General features: G+C 44.5%; 1 protein-coding gene across 2 annotated transcripts; it reads left to right on the top strand.

The window, feature by feature from the left end:
* Positions 1 to 175: 175 nt before the first annotated feature.
* Positions 176 to 19,143, top strand: STK17A (serine/threonine kinase 17a). Of its 2 annotated transcripts, none has more exons than XM_081931141.1 (7): positions 176 to 337; positions 12,982 to 13,194; positions 15,160 to 15,304; positions 15,633 to 15,759; positions 16,638 to 16,686; positions 16,773 to 16,949; positions 18,696 to 19,143. In XM_081931141.1, the coding sequence occupies exons 1-7, from the start codon at positions 288 to 290 to the stop codon at positions 19,018 to 19,020; spliced, it is 1,086 nt and encodes a 361-aa protein (XP_081787267.1). In that variant the 5' UTR covers positions 176 to 287; the 3' UTR covers positions 19,021 to 19,143. The 2 variants fall into 2 exon arrangements, with proteins under 2 accessions (XP_081787267.1, XP_081787266.1); XM_081931140.1 differs by lacking the exon at positions 176 to 337 and adding an exon at positions 1,623 to 1,933.
* The last annotated feature ends 1,954 nt before the right edge of the window (positions 19,144 to 21,097 follow it).

Genomic DNA, 21,097 nt, shown 5'->3' with positions numbered 1-21,097 from the left:
AGGGGTGGGGTTCCAAGAGGAATGACTTTGGCAACCCCACTTACCATTGAGCCCAATGGGTTTTGACTAGACACAATTTTGGCTTTGGTGTGATCCACAGAACATAACCCTTGCGTAAATCATGGTCTTACTGTATTATTGACTTCCATCAACCTCAGGTGGGAGTTCCCACCAAGGTCCTCCAAAGCAAAGGAGCTGATTCTCAAGCTGAGGAGCAGGAAGAAGCAACTGGAGGCCTTGCCACGGCCAAGCCTGACCTGCAGACTGGCCACACAGGCCATCCACACATGCAGCACCCAGGACACAGATTAGCCATCCACGAGTCCAAGGAGCTCAGGTCAGTATATACAGCAGCATTCTTGGTTGGGGACTTGTCTATAGGTTTTTCTGGCCCGAATTGAAAATAGCACTAAGACCAGTTCTTCATGAATAGAAGTCTTGGGGGGGCTCTAGAGATTGTATGTAATGTGAAGGAGATTATGCGTTGAAATATTTTAGTTGATATTTTAGAATGTAAAATGCTATTTTATTTATTGATTGGTTTTGTGGGCTTATAGCCGAATAAAGTATTATCATCCTATCATCCTTGTGGGGGCTGCTTTTTTGTTTTGTCTTTTAGGTTGCAGTTATTTGCAGCTGCAGACAAGATCATACAGACATACCATAATTATTATTTTTTGTCAAGTCAATGGAGTGAGCTCCTCTTCTGGGTTCCAGCCAGGGTTCCACTAAATGCCTATCATGCTCTGCACACCTTTATTAAATTTTCTCTTCTGTTTTAGGTTTGTTGCTTTTCCCCCTTCCCATGTTTTAACTTCTTGGCTGTTAGTACCTCTCCAAATTTCGGGGCGTGTGGTGTGGTGGTGGTGTTGCACAAGCCGAATGACGCCTTTTCTTTCTGCATGGATGGCTGCAGAGCCAAGATGTTGATGTAGTGTCTCCCTCACAGGCAGGCTTGATGGGGACCAGGAGGGCCTTCTTGGTGGTGGCTGCTCCCAGGCACCTTTGGAACTCCTCCCTGCCTTGAGAAGCCGGCTGGCTCCCTCCCTGCTTTCATTCCTCTGACAGGTAAAGACTTCCTTGCTCCAACAGCCCCTTGGGAACTGACTGCTTTTAATGAGGGGGCTTTTGTGATACTGTAATTATCTGTGTTTTTAATAGATCTATTTATCCATTTCTCTATCTATCTAGTGTGTGTGTTTTAGTTCTACGTATTAATGTTCAATTGTGTTTTCCTACGTTTTCCTATGTTCATATTTTTTCCTGTATGCCGCCTTGAGACCCTGTCAGGGGACAAGGCGGGAAATAAATAGGTTACTGGAATGAGGCGGCTATATCCTCCCCGCGTGTCCGTTGAGGCTCGCGCAGCGCCAAGCCGAGCCTGCAGGGGGCGCTGCCCAGCCGCCCAGCCCGGAACCCTCCTCCTTTGCCTCGGGGCCTTTCGACCTTTACCCTCCGCTAAGGCGCGGTTGGCTGGGCGGGCGCGGCGGGGCGGGGTTTGGCGTGGAGGGCGTGGCTTCCTCCCGCCACTCTTAAGCCGTCTGCCCAAAGGGCGCTTGCGACGGCGGTGGAGACTCCTCCCCTCCGCCCCTCCCCCGCGCAGGCGCAGTCCGCCTCCTCGCCGCTGCTTCGAGTCACCTCAGGCAAGAGCGAGCGGCAGAAGCCGGGCAGCGCCGCCTGCCTCCCATCCCTAAGAGAGCGGCGAGGGGCTGAGGAGGAGGACGCCGCCCGCCCGCCTTCGTCTCTCTTCGGACTTCTCTCTCTCTCTCGCCATGAGTCCCGAGGAGAAGCCTCCTCCGCCGCGCCGCTCCCGGGGCAGCCGGGCGCCCCCTCAGCCGCGGCGCGGGGGCCTCTTGACGGAGATCCGGACGCGCATCCTCACCGAGCCCTTCCAGGAGAGATACGGCCTCAGCCCCGGCCGCGAGCTCGGCAGGTGAGCTCGGCACGTGGGGACGGCGCCCTGCTTCTTGCGGGCCAAGGATCTCGGAGCCCGTGGCGGGAGAAGCGGGGAGGCGGCAGGGCGGAGGGGCAGCGCGAGAGGAGAGAGGCCGGGGGCGCAGGGGGGCCGGGAGGGAAGTGGCGCCCCCTCTTACTCCGCGGTGGCGAGACCTCGGCGCCTCCACTTCGGAGCTGGCTGCGCTCCTTTCGGCGGCAGCTGAAAACGCCCCTGCCGAGAGGAGCCTGGCCAGGTGCCTGGGAGGCGGAGGCAGTCTTAACCTGCATTAGTATTTTACTTTCGCATGTTTTTAAAATTCGTCTCTGGCCCCCCCCCCCGTCCCCGACTTCTCGCTTTACCTTTTTGTAAACGTTTTGAGACTTCTTGCAATCAAGCGGCGTATAAGTTTCATGAGATGAACAACTCCCCTTCCCTTTGCCGTAAAGGGGGGGGCGGGGGGCGTCCCTGCCTCTCAGCCCTAACCCGCCTCACAGGGTTGTGGGACTTGAGGGGGGAGCCAGGCTGCTCCCCATTGAACTCTTCGGAGAAAAAGGTGGGGTATAAATGCAACAAACAAATAAGATCTGGTGGCTCTCCTGCTACTCTCCTCCTCCTCCTCCTTGTCTGAGTGATTTCAAGGTGTAAAAGAAAGACTTTGTTTTTCATTGTTTGTGGGGATGGTGGGAGAGAACTGTTCCCACAAATTCCCCTTTAGCCTATGTCTCTCCCTCGCCTCACCCCCAACCATTTGTGACCTGGCAAAATATATTTGATCCTATATGTGTGGAATCAGGTATCTTGGCTTTGTATGCCCACGGAGACATTGTGCTCTTCCCCCGTACACACCCCTCTGCCCTACAAAAGCAGGTTTCCACCCTTTTGGGGCAGTGTTGTTTCCAGGTTTAATGGTGCACATAGGAGTTGTTGGCAGTCTACTTCTATGAGCAAAAGTGTGTATTTTGTGCACTATTGGAAGTGTACTTTATTTTGTAGGGATCAGAGGTGTGAGTTTGCCCAAACTTTTTCCGAAGAGGGCCAGATTTGATGAAGTGAACATTACATGCGTAAGGGCCAACCAAAGTTCAGGCCCCCTGCAACCAAAGATTAGGCCCCCAAAACGGACTTTGGATACACCACTGGTTGATGTATACTTAATCTTGAAAAATTCAAGGTAACTGATGAGTGAAGGTTTTATACTTCACCCTTGTTTAAAGTACGTGAGTTGTGAGTCTATCCAGTATGAAGGTATACAGTTTTCATACTACAGTACAGGCACAGTACTGATCTTGTAGTCAGGTGTGTGTTTTTTAAATCTAAAAATGCATGTATGTTGTATATGCAGTTTCCTTGTAATAATAATAATTTTTATTTATACCCCGCCCTTCCCAGCCAAGGCCGGGCTCAGAGCGGCTTACAAGCAATAATAAAAACAAGTTGAATGATTACAACTTAAAATCAAAATTAAAATACAACATAAAAATATTGAAACATTAAAATATTAAAATGTAGCCTCATCGCAGGAGGAGAAGGAAAAGAAAAAAGAGAGGGGGGGAGGGAATCAAATTGGCTCCAAGCCAAAGGCCAGGTGGAACAACTCTGTCTTACAGGCCCCGCGGAAAGAAATCAGATCCTGCAGGGCCCTGGTCTCATGAGGCAGAGCGTTCCACCAGGCCGGAGCCAGAGTTGAAAAGGCCCTGGCTCTGGTTGAAGCTAATCTAACTTAGCAAAACCTGAAAATATTTCAAAAGCAATAAAGGAAATTCAGTAATACAGTCAAACCTCTGTTCTGCTTCCAAAATGTTTGACAGCTGTGGTGCGGCTTCCAGTTGGTTGCAGGAGCTTCCTGAACGCAAGCAGAGGCTGTGTTGGCTGTGCTCTGAAAAACATTCGAAAACTGGAACATTTACTTCTGGGTTTTTGGCGTTCAGGAGACGAAACGTTCCAAAATGGAGGCATTTGGGGGATGAGGTTTGACTGTATTGGTCAAAAAATAAGTACTATATCTGCTTTTTTTCTGGTGCATTGCTGCAATTCAATTTTGTATTGCAGATATCTGGGCAAAACAAAAAAAATTCCTTCCAGTAGCACCTTAAAGACCAACTAAGTTAGTTCTTGGTATGAGCTTTCGTGTGCATGCACACTTAGTTGGTCTTTAAGGTGCTACTGGAAGGAATTTTTTTTTGTTTTGACTATGGCAGACCAACCTATCTGTAACAGATATCTGGGCAGTTGATTTATTGGTGATAGCCAATTTTAAATGGTCAGGTGCAAGCCAGGTGAAATGTAAACTTCTATTAAAATGTTTCTAAAATGCTTAATTTTGATTGTATCATAACAATGGCCTACTGAGTTAAAGCTTCCAGTCCCAATTGTGTGGTTCTCTCTACCCCCCACCCCGCCCCAGAATACAATGGTACCTTGGTTCTTAAATGGTTTAGTCGTCGAACAAATCGGCTCCTGAACGCTGCAAACCTCAAAGTAAGTGTTCCAGTTTGCAAATGTTTTTCGGGAGCCAAACATCCGACAAGCCTTCTGCTTGAGTGCAGGAACCTCCTGCAGCCAATTGGAAGCCGTTCCTTGGTTTTCGAACAGTTTCGGGAGTCAAACGGATGCCTAGAGCAGATTAAGTTTGAGAACCGAGGTGTAGTACCACTGTATCCGAGATTAAGAATCTCATCCTCTACTGACTGAGCTATCCCAGATCTTTTGGTTAGCTGATCCTGCCATCTACTCCATTGACTTCCTTGCAAGTTAAGCAATAAAATAAAATACAAATCCGTAGATTGATGATGATGATAATATTAATTAATTATACCCCACCCATTCAGCTGGGTTTCCCCAGCCACTCTGGGCGGCTCCCAACAGATTAAAAACAGAACAAAACATCAAATGCAGCCATTTTTTCATTTACAAATCAAGCACACATCTTTGTAAACAAGTGTGGGCCTGCATATATAAAAATGTAACATGAGTATCTGCTCTGAGACTCAAAATGAGTTGTGCATCTTATTGGAACATAATATGATCATCAAGGGTGTAGACGTCCTGTCCTTACCAAAATCTTCAGGTTGCAACAAAATGCAAAACAAAAAAGTCCAGTCAATGAAAAGTAGATGTAGGCTGCACCAATTGTATGTGTGTTTCATTGACAAATAGCAGACTGTGGCTAAACGTTAGGCAGGAGATCAGAGACAACTTTGGGAGTTAAGTGTATCTGCATAAGGCTTAAATTGGGCTTAATAGTAATAGTAATAGTAGTAATAATAATAATATGGCTGGGACTGTATGTTTGGTGTTCTGAGTTTTCTCTGATGTTAACAGAATTCATATGTGGATCTCTTTAATTTCATATATGAAAATATCCATGGAAATTATTTTTGTTGAATTACTGTGGGATGCTATTCCCTAATCCATAGTGCAGTGATAGTCCTTAACAAGTGTACTACAGCAAGAATCTGCATATTAGTCAGTGCTCTGCATAGTGAAATATTTGTTTGTGTTTTTATTTAAATTACTTATAACTTCCTCTTCATAGTTCATATAATTCCAGAGTGTGGAATGTTAAAATACAGTAAATCAACATGTCATTTAAATACAATTTAAAGTGAAAGCTGCCAGTATACTAATAACCTACACTTATTTATTTAAAAAATATTTGGTCTTAATGTGCAAAACAAACCTGTATTGGGGATCATGATATAACTAGCAGAATGAGAAGGCTTCCTAGCCTGTTGTAATTATAGTTGGATAACATATCCATGGGTAGATGGCTGTACTGAAATATTGGTTCATTTATTGGTATTTTGCTCTTCTTACAGAGATTTGCACAAAATGTTAACCACCCTCCTATTATTATTTAATCCATGATGTTCAGCTGACTGTTGGGACTTTTCTCCTTGCAGTCAAAATAAGCTGGTGATAGCAAAGCCCACAAAAGTTCTAGTGACTGCTATTGAAAAAAGGCCTGAGGATTATACTTGGGTATTTTTGTATTGAAGCACTGATAGAAATTTATGAAAACTTGCAGGTGGAAGATAAAGAAATAATTTCTGTGACTTTGTGTGGTAGCTGAGTCCCTGCTTAGTGGTCATCAAGTCTTTTATTGGCAATTGTCCACAATGAAGAGATCAGAAGTAAACACAGTCTCTGAACCTAAATAGCATAAAAGTGTATTTTTACATGAAATTCTGTTTCCATGAAATTACATTGTTCACAGTTCTCTGAGGTTTGCATTCTATTTTGCCAGCAGGATAATGGTATCAAACTAAAAAATTATGTGATAGATTTCTATATACTGTATTTTTCGCTCCATAAGACGCACCTAGTTTTTGGAAGAGGAAAACAAGAAAAAAAAAATTCTGAATCTCAGAAGCCAGGACAGCAAGTGGGATCTGGCTTATGGGATAGCCTGTGCAGCCTCTCCTGGGCAGTGGGATGAAGGCTCCCCCTGCCTGGAAGAGGCTTCGCACAGCTAAGCAAGAATCCAGGACAGCCAGCGGGATCGCAGCGCAGTGATCCCGCTGGCTGTCCTGGCTTATGGGATAGCTGCACGCAGCCTCTCCCCACTGCCCAGGGAGAGCCTGCACGCAGCTAAGGCTCCACCAAAAGCTGTGCTCCCTTTAAAGAGCGAGCGGGGTGCAGCTCTTGGGGGCTTTAAAGGGAGTGCTGAGCAGAGCTTCCCGCCTGCACTCACTCCATAAGACGCACACACGTTTCCCCTTACTTTTTAGGAGGGGAAAAGTGCATCTTATAGAGCAAAAAATACAGTAATTAATTGATTGAGAAATCACTTTGGACAATAATGGGGAAGGGATGATGAAGGGCAGCCTTCCGCAATCTGGAAGGGCCATAACTCGGTGATTGACCATCTGCTTTGCATGCAGAAGGACCTAGGTTCAATCCCTGGCATGTCCCTGATTGGTCTGGAAAAGACTCCTTGTAAACAACCTGGATAGCTGCTGCCAGTTTGCGTTGACAGTATCGAGCTATATGAACCAACAGTCTGACTCAGTAGAGGTTCTGTGTACTTTGCCACACATAAGGATGTGTGTGTGTTTTGGTTTGTGAAGCTCAGTAAAGCATAACAGCACCTATTATAAATGAAATCTCACTTGAGGTTCATCAAAGATTGCATCCTTGCCATGTGGTGGAGAGTAGCATGCTCGTACATATGAGCCTTGGGCATAGCCGGGGGGGCAGCTGCACCCCTTAAATCAAGTAAATAAATAAAAATACTTAACTAACTGACCAATTTTGCTACAGATAACTCCACCCCCAACATAAAGCCTGCCCCTCCCTAAAATAAATCCTGGATATGCCCATGATTATGAGCGAAATTGGGCTGACTTGTAGAAGACACTTCCTATGTTCCTAACCTGATACCTTCCAGATGTGGGAGTAGCCCAAAACATCTGGAGGGCACCAGACTGGGGAGACCTGATCTATAGTAACTGGATTTGCTAGAGAACATCAGGCTTAGGTCTGGATGGCTTTAATTTCTTAAAGTATATAGAAAACTAAATGGCAACCATTTCTGGTTCTGGTATTCCAACCATTTCTGAAAGTGACTGAAAATCTACTTTGTATTAGATTGGGTACCCTTCTGACCCATTCTAATACTAATGGTATGTAAATCCATAGCTTTCCCTTCACTTCCTTAGAAGATGGACAAGGTATGGGTCTCATCACTTATTTTCTGGGTAGCATTTAATACATTGGTTGACTATAGGGGAAAGAGTGGAAAATATTGAGGGTTATTGTGTATTTTCATGTTTGCATACCTTGCCATAATCTGCTTTTCCCTCAATCCATGTTATTTCCTTGTATAAATTCCTGTACTTATTCAAGGGAAATAGTAGAAAAACCAGGCTTAGGTGCTGTACAGACATATATGTAGATTCTCCCAGAGTGATCACAAATAGATAAACCTATAATTCAACCCAAAATACAATTACTTGGAGTCTTCTTGCCTTCAAATATTAAGATAATTGTTTTAGTTTTCTAAATCTGTCATAAATTCCATTTGCATCTGCTTAAATCTATGTTGGTAGTAGCTGGCACCTGGGGACGCAGGTGGCGCTGTGGGTTAAAGCCTCAGCGCCTAGGACTTGCCGATCAAAAGGTCGGCGGTTCAAATCCCTGCGGCGGGGTGCGCTCCCGCTGCTCGGTCCCAGCGCCTGCCAACCTAGCAGTTCGAAAGCACCTCCGGGTGCAAGTAGATAAATAGGGACCGCTTACCAGCGGGAAGGTAAACGGCGTTTCCGTGTGCGGCTCTGGCTCGCCAGAGCAGCGATGTCATGCTGGCCACGTGACCCGGAAGTGTCTCCGGACAGCGCTGGCCCCTGGCCTCTTAAGTGAGATGGGCGCACAACCCCAGAGTCTGTCAAGACTGGCCCGTACGGGCAGGGGTACCTTTACCTTTACCTAGTAGCTGGCATCTACATTAGGGATACCAGCCTCTTTCCCTAATTTACAATGTAATATAAAATAACAGTAGTTTAGTTGCTAGAGCAATAGAGATGACACATGCAAATAGTATGATGCTTAAATATTGAGCAAGGTGAACTTGGTGATTTTTTTAAAGTAGCATTGCAGCTTAAAATGATGTGCACTCCACACTTGCCATTTTACTTTCTGTGTCCCAAAAGGGATCAAATATCAGTATACCTGAATTTTTGGTCAGGAGCCTTTGAGCCAACTTAGGAAGTTCATATATCTCCTAGTGAACCTTGTAACGTTTTGTGGAACTTGCACTGTAGACAGAACTGAGTTAGGTGGGTCGGTAGTCTGACTTGGTATAAGATAGCTTCATATGCTCATTATTTACAAATTGCATTAAGCCTGCAACTTAAACACATTTAAATTGTGTGTATTGCTTCATGCAATTGGCAAAACACTAACTTTTTTTAACAGGCAGAAAGGGCATGGGGTTCCAGGTAAAATGACTTTGGCAATTCCACCCATCATATGAAGTATGATAACTTTAATAAATGTTATTAATCGACTCTATGTTCAATATTTTCATATTAAAATGCAAAAATGTGGATTTTGTTTCATAAATACAATGTTTGAGATAGGAAAGAGAATCAAGGGAATGTATTCTTTGTTATGCATATTGAACCTAACTAGAGAATTCACTTCTGTCCTACATCTCATTCATCTTCTAATTGCAGCCTCTTAAGTCTGTAGTCTTGCTTCCTAGGGAGTATGTTCCATTGAATTGTTTAGGACTTGCTTTTGAGTAAACATGCTTAGAATTGCCCAGTAAAACAACACAAGTAATGAAACCTTTCATTGAAAAAGGAACTGCTGGCAGTAGAGTATGACTTTTACAATGCCCCCCCCCCCAAACCAGAATGTATGGGAAGACTTTGAATATCCCTATATAAATAGTGTGGAATTCTGTAAATCAAATGCAATTCCGTTACTTGCAAATCCTCTTTCTCACTTTCAAAACAATTAGTTTCTTTCCTGAAGTTACTATTAATACGTATAGCACCCACAATAGTGACATGATATTGTAGTTTACTTTAAGAAACTATTATTTGATGTCACATTCTTAGATGTTCACTAGTGGATCCATGACAACCAGAGAGTGGGTAAACATATGACGTAAAAGTATTTTGCTTATTGAGCTTGACTTGTGATCAGTAGGGCCTTTGTTTCTTTTCTTCAAGCCAGGAGGCATGCCAACTTAAACCATGCCTTTGAGGTTGGTAGTTTCAAGAAATGACATTGAGCTCTTTTTAATTCAACTCTGAGTTCCAGTGAAACCATTCAGATTTTTAGCCAATGCCATACTGCAGACATCAGATTTAGCTAATGAAACCATTTAACTTTACCCAGAATTTTCTTTCCCAATTAAAATACATGTTTCATAGCAAGAAACCAACCAAGAAACCTTCCTTTTCCTGGGGGAAATACATTTGTATTCCTGTAGTGCTCCAACTTCCTGGTTCCCCTTAGTTTGCCTCTTAAAGTAAATTCTCACGCCCTGCACTTAGCCACATTTACTTGAAACTAATTACCATTAATTTTAGTGGAGCTTGTATGTCCAAGTCTGTGTGTGTGCAGGGGATTTTTTTAAAAGCAAGGCAGTTTTGATGAATGATGCTTTTAAAGACTAATTAATAAAACATGAATCTTAAATTTAGTATACATATTAAAAGCATAAGGATTTTTAATGAAAGTTACAAATTTAAATGGATCAGTACTTGTTCTGCTTATCAGCTCATGCGGACAAATTTGGTATTTCAGACTACGGAGAGTTAATAGGTTGACATTTTTTCAGTTTTTGTGGACTATAAATCTGAGAAGTCTTAATAGTATCCATATCCACATCCAAGGCTTTTTCTCAGTTGGAGCTGTGCTCTGGTACCCCACAGGTGCCAGGCGCCATTGCAGGTTGGCTTCCTGACACTGCCCCGCTCTTTTAGCCAGTTACCAGAGTGGGAAAGGAGAAGCGAACGGGATGGGAGTTTGAGGGTGGGGAGAGGTCAGTGCAAGTCTGAGCCACCAGGACACAAACCCTGAAGCCCAACCGTGGCTCCACCTCAGGGAGGCCATGTGATGGCCTGGCTATGTGTATCTTGCCTTTAACCGGGAATGTGCCTCTGGTTTGGACTCAGGCCGTGGCAATGCACGGATTCCCCCCCCCCTTTCTTTTCCTCATGGAGGGAGATTTGGGTGCCCCATTCAGCTTTGCTGCTGGGCTCCCTCCCTCCATCACTCGCTCCCCCTTTCTCTCCCCATCTCTCTCTGCTTTTCTTTTTTTAAAACCCAATGTTTTGGTTAAGTTTTAGTTGCCTTGTTTAATGTACTTTTAATGTATGATATGCTTTTAATTTCATATAAACTAGCAGGTTAGTTCAGTGTTTCCCAACCTTGTGCCTCCAGATGTTTTTGGCCTACAACTCCCATCATCCCTGACTAGCAAGACCAGTGGCAAGGGATGATGGGAATTGTAGGCCAAAAACAGCTGGAGGCACAAGGTTGGGAAACACTGGGTTAGTTTACGACAGTTTTAAGTAGTGCACTTTAAGGTGTTATCTACCTCAGACTCTCAACAGTGGTGCTTAAAATCTAAACAAACTAAGGAGTGGGGGCATTCAGGGACACTGAAGCCTTGTGCAAACTAAAGTGGATATTCAAGGTGTGTGTGTCTGCTGTCAGTTCTGTAGGCCTATAATACGTGTTAGTTGTTGTGCCAGAAAGATATATGTAATATGAAGGAAAGGGGTGGGGGTTAGGGAGAATCCAGAGTTTGTATGCAGAGTGGAAGGAAAGGAGGACGTTTATCTGCCTCCCCACTTCTACCCACTCTCTGAAGACTGGAGAAGGGACCCACATACTGTATGAATACAGTGGTGCCTCGCAAGACGAAATTAATTCGTTCCGCAAGTCTCTTCGTCTTGCGAGTTTTTCGTCTTGCGATGCACGGTTTTCCATAGGAATGCATTGAAAATCAATTAATGCGTTCCTATGGAAACCGCCTTCCCCCGACCTCTTCTGGCGGGCGGCATGAGGACCTTCTGGAGGACTTCTCCGCTGTCCGGGGCGATTTAAAAGCCCCTGGGAAGGCAGGCAGGGGGGACAAAGACTTTTGCCCCCCCCCCCCGCCTGCCTTCAGAAAAGGTCCAGGACAGGCGCGGACCTCTCCGCAAGCAGCGCGCTCCTTGCGGAGAGTTGCAAGCGCGCCCAGGCTTTCTCGCCCCGTCACCCGGCATCGGGACATGGTTCCGATGCCAGGCGGCGGGGGGAGGCTTTCTCGCCCCGTCGCCCGGCATCGGGACAATGCCCCGAAGCCGGGCGGCGGGGGGAGGCTTTCCCGCCCCGCCGCCCGGCATCGGGACATGGTTCCGACGCCAGGCGGCGGGGGGAGGCGTTCCTGCCCCGCCGCCCGGCATCGGGACATGGTTCCGACGCCAGGCGGCGGGGGGAGGCTTTCTCGCCCCGTCGCCCGGCATCGGGACGATGCCCCGAAGCCGGGCGGCGGGGGGAGGCGTTCCTGCCCCGCCGCCCGGCATCGGGACGATGCCCCGATGCCGGGCGGCGGGGGGAGGCTTCACAAGCCGTCCGGGGGCTTTTAAATCGCCCCGGACAGTCCCGGGGCGATTTAAAAGCCCCCGGTTAGGCAGGCAGGGGGGCAAAGACTTTTGCCCCCCCGCCCGCCTTGGGAAGAGGTCCAGGACCTCTTCCCAAGGTGGGCGGGGGGGCAAAAGTCTTTGCCCCCCCTGCCTGCCTTCAAAAGCCATCCGGGATAGCGGGAAGCGCTTCCCTGCTATCCCGGACCCCTTTTAAAATGCTGGCGGTGGGGAGCAAAGCCTTTCGCCCCCGCTGGCCTTCCTGGACCTCTTCTGAAGTCCGGAGGGGGGAAAAAGGCTTTGCTCCCCACCGCCAGCATTTAAAAAAAGGTCCCCGAGATTTCCCTATGGGCTTTCGTCTTGCGATGCAAGCCCATAGGGAAAATCGTCTAGCGAAGCGTCGCAAAACCTGAAAAACCCTTTCGTCTTGCGGGTTTTTCGTCTTGCGAGGCATTCGTCTTGCGGGGCACCACTGTACTAAGTGGGCAGGCAGGGGAAGCTTTGTTTTTTTTCAGTCTTCAGGTGAGGACTGGACTATATGTAAAGTGAACGTAAGATTTTAGCTGGAGTTAATTCATTTTCTGCTTTGTAATCTTGTTATACCAAAAAAAAAAAGAGGGCTCCCAGACATTCTGTTATTGAGCCCAGAACCTAGTTTTCAGGCTTCATGTGGTGCCTGGCTTATCTACCTGAGTTTCTAACACTCTGCAGATTCGCTTATCTGAAAATCTGACTTCCTTACTTCCTTATTTTTTATGCGTTCTTTGTTGATCAGCGACAGCCATTTTTGTGAACAAGATCAGACAAATCAATTTATTGATTACTATAGGATATAATGGAAATCGTCAACTCATTATGCAAACACTTGCCTAATGAACAATTTCCAGGGAACACATTGTGTGTGTAATGTGGGGCCTGTGTGTAGTTGAAATTTGCATCCAACTTAACTTTTATTTCTTCTAGGGGGAAATTTGCAGTAGTAAAAAAGTGTGTAAAGAAAGAAACTGAAAAAGAATTTGCAGCAAAATTCATGAGGAAAAGAAGAAAGGGCCAAGATTGCCGGATGGAGATAATTCATGAGATTGCAGTTCTGGAACTGGCACAACGAAATCGTTGGGTTATTAACTTGCATGAAGTATATGAAACACCAACAGAAATTATTTTGGTTTTGGAATAGTAAGTATTAATTTCATTATAATCATGTGGTGGGTTTATAAAATGACAGGATTTATCATTAACGTATTTTATTCAAAAGCAATGCCAAATTTTTGCCCCATTTTTGGAGCTCTTGTTAGTTTTTCAAAATGGTGCATAACCAGGTGTGTGTGTGTATTGTCTTAACGTTTCATCCATAGCAGCTTAATGCTACTAATGATACTGACTTTGCCAGGATTTCAGCAAAATGGAGTACATAGCTTTAAGGTTCTAAACACTGGAAACCAGACCATGGCATGGAAAGGATTGGTTGATACTGGTTGATAGCCCATTGACTTCAGTGGGAGTTTACTCTCTGTAGGACTGCAACCTCAGAGCTGAAACCTTGAAGGAAGTTGAAAGGAGAAGTTAGTGGGTCCTCAGTCTGATGAGGCGCCTAACTAGTGTTTGAAGATATCTCCCCAAGTAAAGTGTTCTTGGGGTTCTAGAGGTATGAGGTTTACAGCAGTACTATTGTCAAATATGTCTTTAAGGATGTTTTATTCTAAGAGAATAATTATAGGCTTCAAAAAGATTCGTCACTAACCAGCAGATTCCTAATGTTCCTGGAACATATTGACTCATTGAAGCATAACTACTATGAATTGTAGAAAGTTCCTATTTTCATGCTTAGATATATGACTGAACTAGGAAAGCAATGCTTGTCTCTGTTTGGTGCAGTTTTTTAGTACAGGGACCATAAGTCCCTGAGAATTTGGAGACTAATATCACAGTGCTCTGCATTGTTTTGTTTGTTCTTTAATTGCATCCTGCAATTAAACTATGAAATGGTGCTCAAGAATGTTAACAGCAATAAAATACATAGCCAAATGCAGAATAAGACAGTTACACATGAATAAAAACATCCAATTTCTTTTTTATCATTTATATTTAGTAATCGTAATTGCTGGATAAATAAATGACTGGCTGCAGTATTTGTAAACCCCAACTAGGGCTGAGCAATACCTGGTTTTCGACATTGTGATATATCAACCAACGTTCAAAATTAGCTGTGTGCTGTGCTGCTGGGAGAATCGGGTATTTGGCAGGGTAGCATGGTAGCAAAATATGTGGGGGGGGGGTTCCTGCAGGGCTGCTTGGTCTGGTGGTGTTTAGTCGTTTAGTCGTATCCAACTCTACGTGACCCCATGGGCCAGAGCATGCCAGGCACTCCTGTCTTCCACTGCCTCCCGCAGTTTGGTCAAACTCATGTTTGTATCCTCGAGAACACTGTCCAACCATCTTGTCTTCTGTCGTCCCCTTCTCCTTGTGCCCTCCATCTTTCCCAACATCAGGGTCTTTTCCAGGGAGTCTTCTCTTCTCATGAGGTGGCCAAAGTATTGGAGCCTCAGCTTTAGGATCTGTCCTTCTAGTGAGCACTCAGGGCTGATTTCCTTAAGAATGGATAGGTTTGATCTTCTTGCAGTCCATGGGACTCTCCAGCACCAGGTCTGGTAGCGGGCAGCAAATAATAATAATAATAGTGCCTAGACATTTTCTTTTGGCGCTCACAGTTTTGGGACTGGATCAGTAAAAGAGAAGTTAGTCCTGATGCTGTAGAATTATTTTTTTGATTCTGTCTATATTCAGATGACTTTTCTCAAAATCATAACACTAACTGAGCCAAGCCATGGATTAACCTTGGGGTAGAACAGCAGCAGAAAGAGTAGGGAAGGAGCAAAGCACCCATTATTTTTCATCTTGAGTACCAGTACACTTGCTCTTTCATGCTTAGTCATGGTTTTGCTTAGCAATTCATTTGGACTAGGTCACTGAATGGCTAGGTAGATTACCAGAATACTGAAAAGCTGTTTATTTACCAGTTTGACCTATTTAAGGCAAGCATACACATTTCACATACTCTTTGAGCAATAAGGCTATTGGAGTGAATTGTTGGGTATTATTTCTCTTCTCTAGAAAAGTTTAAATATATCTGTTTTTCCTCAGTGCTGCTGGAGGAGAAATATTTGACCAGTGTGTAGCTGAAAGAGATGATGCCTTCAAGGAAAAAGAGGTTAAGCGTCTCATGAGGCAAATTTTAGAAGGTGTTTCATTTTTGCATCGAAATAATGTAGTTCACCTTGACTTGAAGGTAAGATATGGTTTAGAAGTATGGAGGCAATATGAAGAACCAAATTTGTAGTTCAGAGTGAGGGACCATTTCCATAACCCGCCCCACCCTATGGACCATTTTAGACAGGTAGGTGGTCACCCAGCTATCAGTTTACATCGTGTCAGCTGCTCAAATCTAAATTTGGGCAGAGAATTAAAAGGCAGCAAGCAACAAAGCCTACTGCAGTTCAAAGAGCAGACACAGGCTTACCTATTATCTTGGTGCTGTAGCAAATTTTAAGCCATTAGGACTGCTGTGGATTTCTTAATAGATTCTGCTAATACTACGTTTATTCACTTACTTTCAGCCCCAAAATATTCTGCTAACCAGTGAATCACCACTGGGAGATGTCAGAATAGTTGACTTTGGCCTCTCCAGAGTAATGAAGAATAGTGAAGAACTAAGAGAAATTATGGGAACACCTGAGTATGTGGGTAAGTTCTTAGCAAGTAACTAATGTGATAATGGGCAAGCAGTAATGGGGTAATCCAAATATTTGGATTAAAAGTATCAGTCATAGTTTCAAAAATGCATGTTCTCTTCAAAGACCTGGTAATTGAGTTGTGGCAGTGATTCAGAATATCCAAGAACACACTTTAAGAAACATACCGTATTTTTCACCCTATAGGACGCATCGGCCCATAGGACGCACCTAGATTTTTTTTGGGGGGGAATAAAGGCGCGGGGCTAGGGTGGGGGAAGCCCGAGCTTCCCCCGCCACCAGAACGGGTCCCAGACGCAGCTTCGGCATCGCTCTGGTAGCTTGTGGGGGAGGGGGAAGCCCGCCGCCAGCCTCCAAACCAGGTCGGGAGATAGTGGGATGGCGCGCTGCGCCTCCCCGCTGTCCCTGAGCTTGCGGGGCTGGCGGCGGGGAGAAGGGGGCTTCTCCCCGCCAGCAGCCTCCAAACCAGGTCGGGGGGCAGCGGGATGGCGGCGTTCCGCCACCCTGCTGTCCCCCGAGCTTGTGGGGCTGGCGGTGGGGCTCTCCTGAAGCCTGGAGAGCGAGAGGGATTGGTGCGCACCAACCCCTCTCGCTCTTCAGGCTTCAGCAAAAGCCTGCATTCGCCCCATAGGACGCACACACATTTTCCCTTCATTTTTGGAGGGGAAAAAGTGCGTCCTATAGGGCGAAAAATACGGTATACAGAACTAGTGCAAGCTACCTTTATTAGTTCTCAAGCTTCTGATACCTTCATTGGTAAAAGCTACAGAAGTAGGTTGATGATTCTATACTACTGGCATCTATATCTTAAATTGTTCACATTTTTAGTAGAATGCATAGCAACCAGCTCTATTTTCCCCCCTACAATAGCTCCAGAAATTCTGAGTTATGATCCAATCAGCACTGCAACAGATATGTGGTAAGGAGAGCTCTTTATTGAATAATTGTTTTGTAAACTGCAAGTTTTCCTCTTAAGAAGCTTATGTGTGTGTTTTTTTATTTTAGGAGCATTGGAGTGCTAGCATATGTTATGCTCACAGGAGTATCACCTTTCTTAGGAAACGATAAACAGGAAACATTCTTAAATATATCTCAGATGAATGTTAATTACTCTGAGGATTTTGACCTTATATCTGAATTTGCTGTGGATTTCATCAAATCTCTTCTGGTTAAAAAGCCTGAGTAAGTTATATTTAAAAGTTTTTTGCTTCATTGCTTTAAACCATACAAGGCACAAATAAAATTCAGTTCAGTTGAAACACTGCTGGTTTATGAAACCATGGTTATGGAAGCCAGGTGTGTGTATTAGTCCCGTGGGCTACTTCCATAAGATGCTGGCTTGTGCATGGTGATCCTGGCTTATTTTTAAATCTTGAATTCTGAAATGGGGAACTCTGGTTTAATGGCAGCTAACTAACTACGGTATTAAACCAGGATCCTAATATTAATAAACCATGGTCTATGAAGGTGGCAGCATTTACATTCAAACCAGGCCATTGACGTTGATTAATTTTTTCGCAGATTACCCACAGTAGCATGGGCCACATTGTTCCTGATACAGGACAGATCTCTATCATTTGACAATTTCTCACTTTTTTATGTACTATAAGATCTGAGATCATAAAACTATGCTTCCATAAATTTATAGAGGTATTCTATGAATTTTAAACATTGAAGTAATCAATGTCTTTGAATTAAAGAAGTTTTCCCGCCTTTTAAAATGCCCCCCCCCGAAATAAACCAAATTTAATTACACATTACTCCGTAAGTTCTTCTAGTAATGTAGCAGTATATCTTCTACTGCGGGAGCTAATGCAGCATAGCAAATGAAAAACATCCATTTACTGCTGACCTGCTAGCTATTTGAACAATTAGGAAACCCTTGAATTTACAAGCAAGTTGGAGGCCCCACCTCTTCATATGCTTGGCTTTGAAAAGCCACTCCGGCAGCCACAGACTACTGTTCTAAACATGTTCTATAGGTTGCTGGCTAATTGCAGTTACAATGTATTTCAGGAAGTTGTCTCTGATTTTTGCATCAGAAGTGAATTTAGCTATTCTTCAGTAGTTTTGAAGCCTAAACTAGAAAACTTGCTCAAAGGATATAACTGCTATGATATTGGTAAAGTAGCTGAACTCTTTGGAGAGGAATGTTCAAAATATTTAGAATTCTTGAAGATTGTACATTTCTACAGATTCATATACAGTACTACTTGTGACTTCATGTGACCATTCCAAAGTGAACACTACTGAAAATCCATTTCAGCTTTTAAAACCCACTTGCGGACTGTATCTTAACATTAGGAAAATCCAAAATCTTTACATTGAAGTAGAAATATTCTGAAATTTGAGAAGGGGCTCTCAAGATCCACTTGCTCTCTAGTGATCTAAAATGTGAGCCACATAAAACAGTTGTCAGATGGAGGCAACAAAATTGTATCTAGATACAGTTGTCTACCGTTGCTCACCACATAGCTTGGTTGCTGCTATGTGGTTTGTCATCACACTTCTGTAAAAGATTTATGTGGAAGACTTGCAACAGTTTGGCCAGTCCAATTGACAAGTTGCTGCACAAACACCCTTCTCTGCCTGATAGAGGCAATTTTGAGCAGCCAGCTGCCTAACTAACTATATGGTATGAGGTGGACCTGAGCCTGCCCTCTGTACAAAACATGCTATACGCAAGTAGTTAATGCAACATCTTTTTCACTGCATGGGGACTATTATGAAAAAGGTTAAACATGGCTTTGACAAGATGGAATTGCCAAATTTGCATCTGAATGCATGTTAAGCACAGATCAGTTTAATGATGAATCTCTAGTGGGAGGAAACTGTTGACATAATGGCTAATGTGTTCTGAACTGGATTTTTAGCATTTCATCCTTTTGGCCAGTCTTTTTGAGCAAGTGTTCCCTCTTTTCTCTCTAGGGAACGGGCAACAGCAGATGAATGTTTGGTACATTCTTGGCTAGCACAAATGGATGTTCCTGATACTATATACTGGATAAAGAACACAGAGGAAGCAAACACTGTTATTGTAAATGAAGAAGCTTTTACTTCTGAAAATTCTACAGATGGAGAAAAAACAGAAGAGTCATTAGTGTCAGAAGAGCTGATTGTAGTAGCTTCATATACAATGGGCCAATGTAGGCAATCGGAAAAAGATAAAATTGTTGAACAGAAGACCATTTCCAAGCGCTTTAAATTTGAAGAACCATTGCTGCAAGAAATACCTGGAGAATTTATTTACTGAATTGCAACTTGTTTCTGCTCTTTTGAGACCTTGGAACATCAACTTGGGAGACCAATTTATGTATTGCCAAATGTACATTTATATGCAAATACATTTCTTGATAAAGTAGGATTCAAAAGTCAATGAGAAAACTGTGCCAAACATCTTAATTTTTGTGGAAGTGGTATGTGTGTGCTTACCTTAATTGGTCAGGCAGCATTGCAGGATGACACCCACCACCCCACCATGATCTGGCAGCAGACTGTGTCTCGAGGGGTTTTCTCCAACTGGCACGATGAAAATTGAGTCGTTGCACTGGCGGGGGAAGCAGATCGCAGCCTCCCCAAAATTGGCCAGTCGTGGCAGGCTGCTTGGCTAGCTGGTCCACCTCTGGGGTACTTCACCTGGGCCAGTTTTCCACCTCCTTGGTATGGCACCAAAAAGAATTTGGATATGCAGCCACAGAGTTGGGCATGTGTGCTTGCTTTTTCATCTTCCTGGGCTGCCGACTTGGCTTAACATCCAGTGTCCAGATTACGTGGCTGGGCCACAGGAGTATGTGTTGGGAACAACTTATGCCTTTCCTGTCCTCTAGAATCAAAGCTTGTTGTCTAGATCTGTTAGTCATCCAGCTGGGCAAAAATGACCTGGGCCCATGGAAAGGCGCATAGACCTGATTTTGGCCATCGTGGATAGCCTCAAGGCTCTAAATGAACTATACCCTAAAATGGCCATATGCTGGTCTGAGTTGCTAAAGGCACGTCAGTGGTGGCATATTCTGGAACTTGCTAAGATTACCAGGGCAAGGAAGGTGGTGAACTGTGCAGTGGTGCACAGAATTGAGGAGACTGGCGGAACGGTGATTTGGCACCCAGACATCACCCATGACAAGGATGTGCTTTTCAGGCATGATGGTGTGCACCTATGAGGCATGGGTAATGATGTCTCAAATGCTCTCAAAATATCATTGAGGGCCTTAGGTCCTGGTTGCATATGTAGGGGGTTTTGCAACCAGCCAAGTTTGGCTTGAGTGGCGGTTTAGGCATTGGGTAAGCCTTCGTCTTTGGTGGAGAGGAGGGTGTAGCCTCTGCCTGCTCGTCCAGTATTCAGGGGTGTCCCCTTAAAAGGGATCTGGTAGGAGTCGTATCATAGCATCCTCAAGGCGGCAGCCCTGCAGGGGATTTCTACTTGATGTGTGTCATAGGACCTCTTTGCCTAGGGTTGACCCATAACAGGTATACCCCAGCAGGCGTGCTGGTAGTTCAGTGGTTATACCCCATGCATATGCTAAACCTCTACATCTGTAGCCAGCAAAGTTGTGGCCTAATTTCACCCTAAGCAATGTTGTCCTGTTTATTCGGGTGATGGGTATGCAGGGAGGGGTGTCTGTGCCATGCAAGTTAAATGCCCTTACAGAAAAAAACAGAAAGCAGTAGTTCTTTTTTCTTCTTCTGTTGGTATGTGTAAAGCTTTTGTACTATATCCTGTGTTTTAACTATTCATGGTTGGGGTTGCTGTCCCAGTGCAAGTGACCACTGATAAGTATCCCACTTGTTTGGACAAGCTGATAAACATTGATTTTCACCAAGTGCAGCAAACTACCAAAATAGTTATGCCCAAATTCTAAGTTGCTATTAGACGTAGCTATAGACTAATCCAAAGTCCTGAACCACTGTGCTGGGCGGGATTTGGATGTGGCAGACATGTCCCTCTGCTGGGCTTTGCTGGGCCTACTGAAATGGTGGGTGGTACAACTGCAGGCTGTAGCCAGTAGTAGAACCTCCAAAATGGGCTGGCTCTCGGGTAGGGAGGGAGTGGAGCTGGGGAAAATAAGCACAACTCATTTTTTCCAGCACACATTAAAAAGGCAAATTTTCAAGTGCTGTGTGTGTCTGTCCCATTACCTTTCAGTTTGCATTGTACAGTAGTAAATTTGGTAAAAAAAATTGAGTTTTTAAATGTACTTCTAACAAGGCCAGCTTGATCTTGGTTGGCTGCTTGGAAACTTTGCTGTACTGTTATATTAACTTGCTGTGCCTTAAGATTGGCTTTGTGCAGTTCACAAATCGTTGCAAGTTTGTATAATGATGTGGAAGTC

This window comes from Podarcis melisellensis, assembly GCF_964234715.1.
Source record: "Podarcis melisellensis genome assembly, chromosome: 12".
Taxonomy (NCBI): domain Eukaryota; kingdom Metazoa; phylum Chordata; class Lepidosauria; order Squamata; family Lacertidae; genus Podarcis; species Podarcis melisellensis.
The sequence above is the reverse complement of the archived record's forward strand: the minus strand, read 5'-3'. Positions and strand labels throughout refer to the sequence as shown.

Bases quoted from the DNA above. Each gene is read 5' to 3' on its own strand.
- STK17A (XM_081931140.1), top strand. From the start codon at position 1,773: ATGAGTCCCGAGGAGAAGCCTCCTCCGCCGCGCCGCTCCCGGGGCAGC. The intron at 13,195-15,159 runs GTAAGTATTAAT...GTTTTTCCTCAG, and splicing joins ATTATTTTGGTTTTGGAATA to TGCTGCTGGAGGAGAAATAT. The intron at 16,950-18,695 runs GTAAGTTATATT...TTTTCTCTCTAG, and splicing joins CTTCTGGTTAAAAAGCCTGA to GGAACGGGCAACAGCAGATG.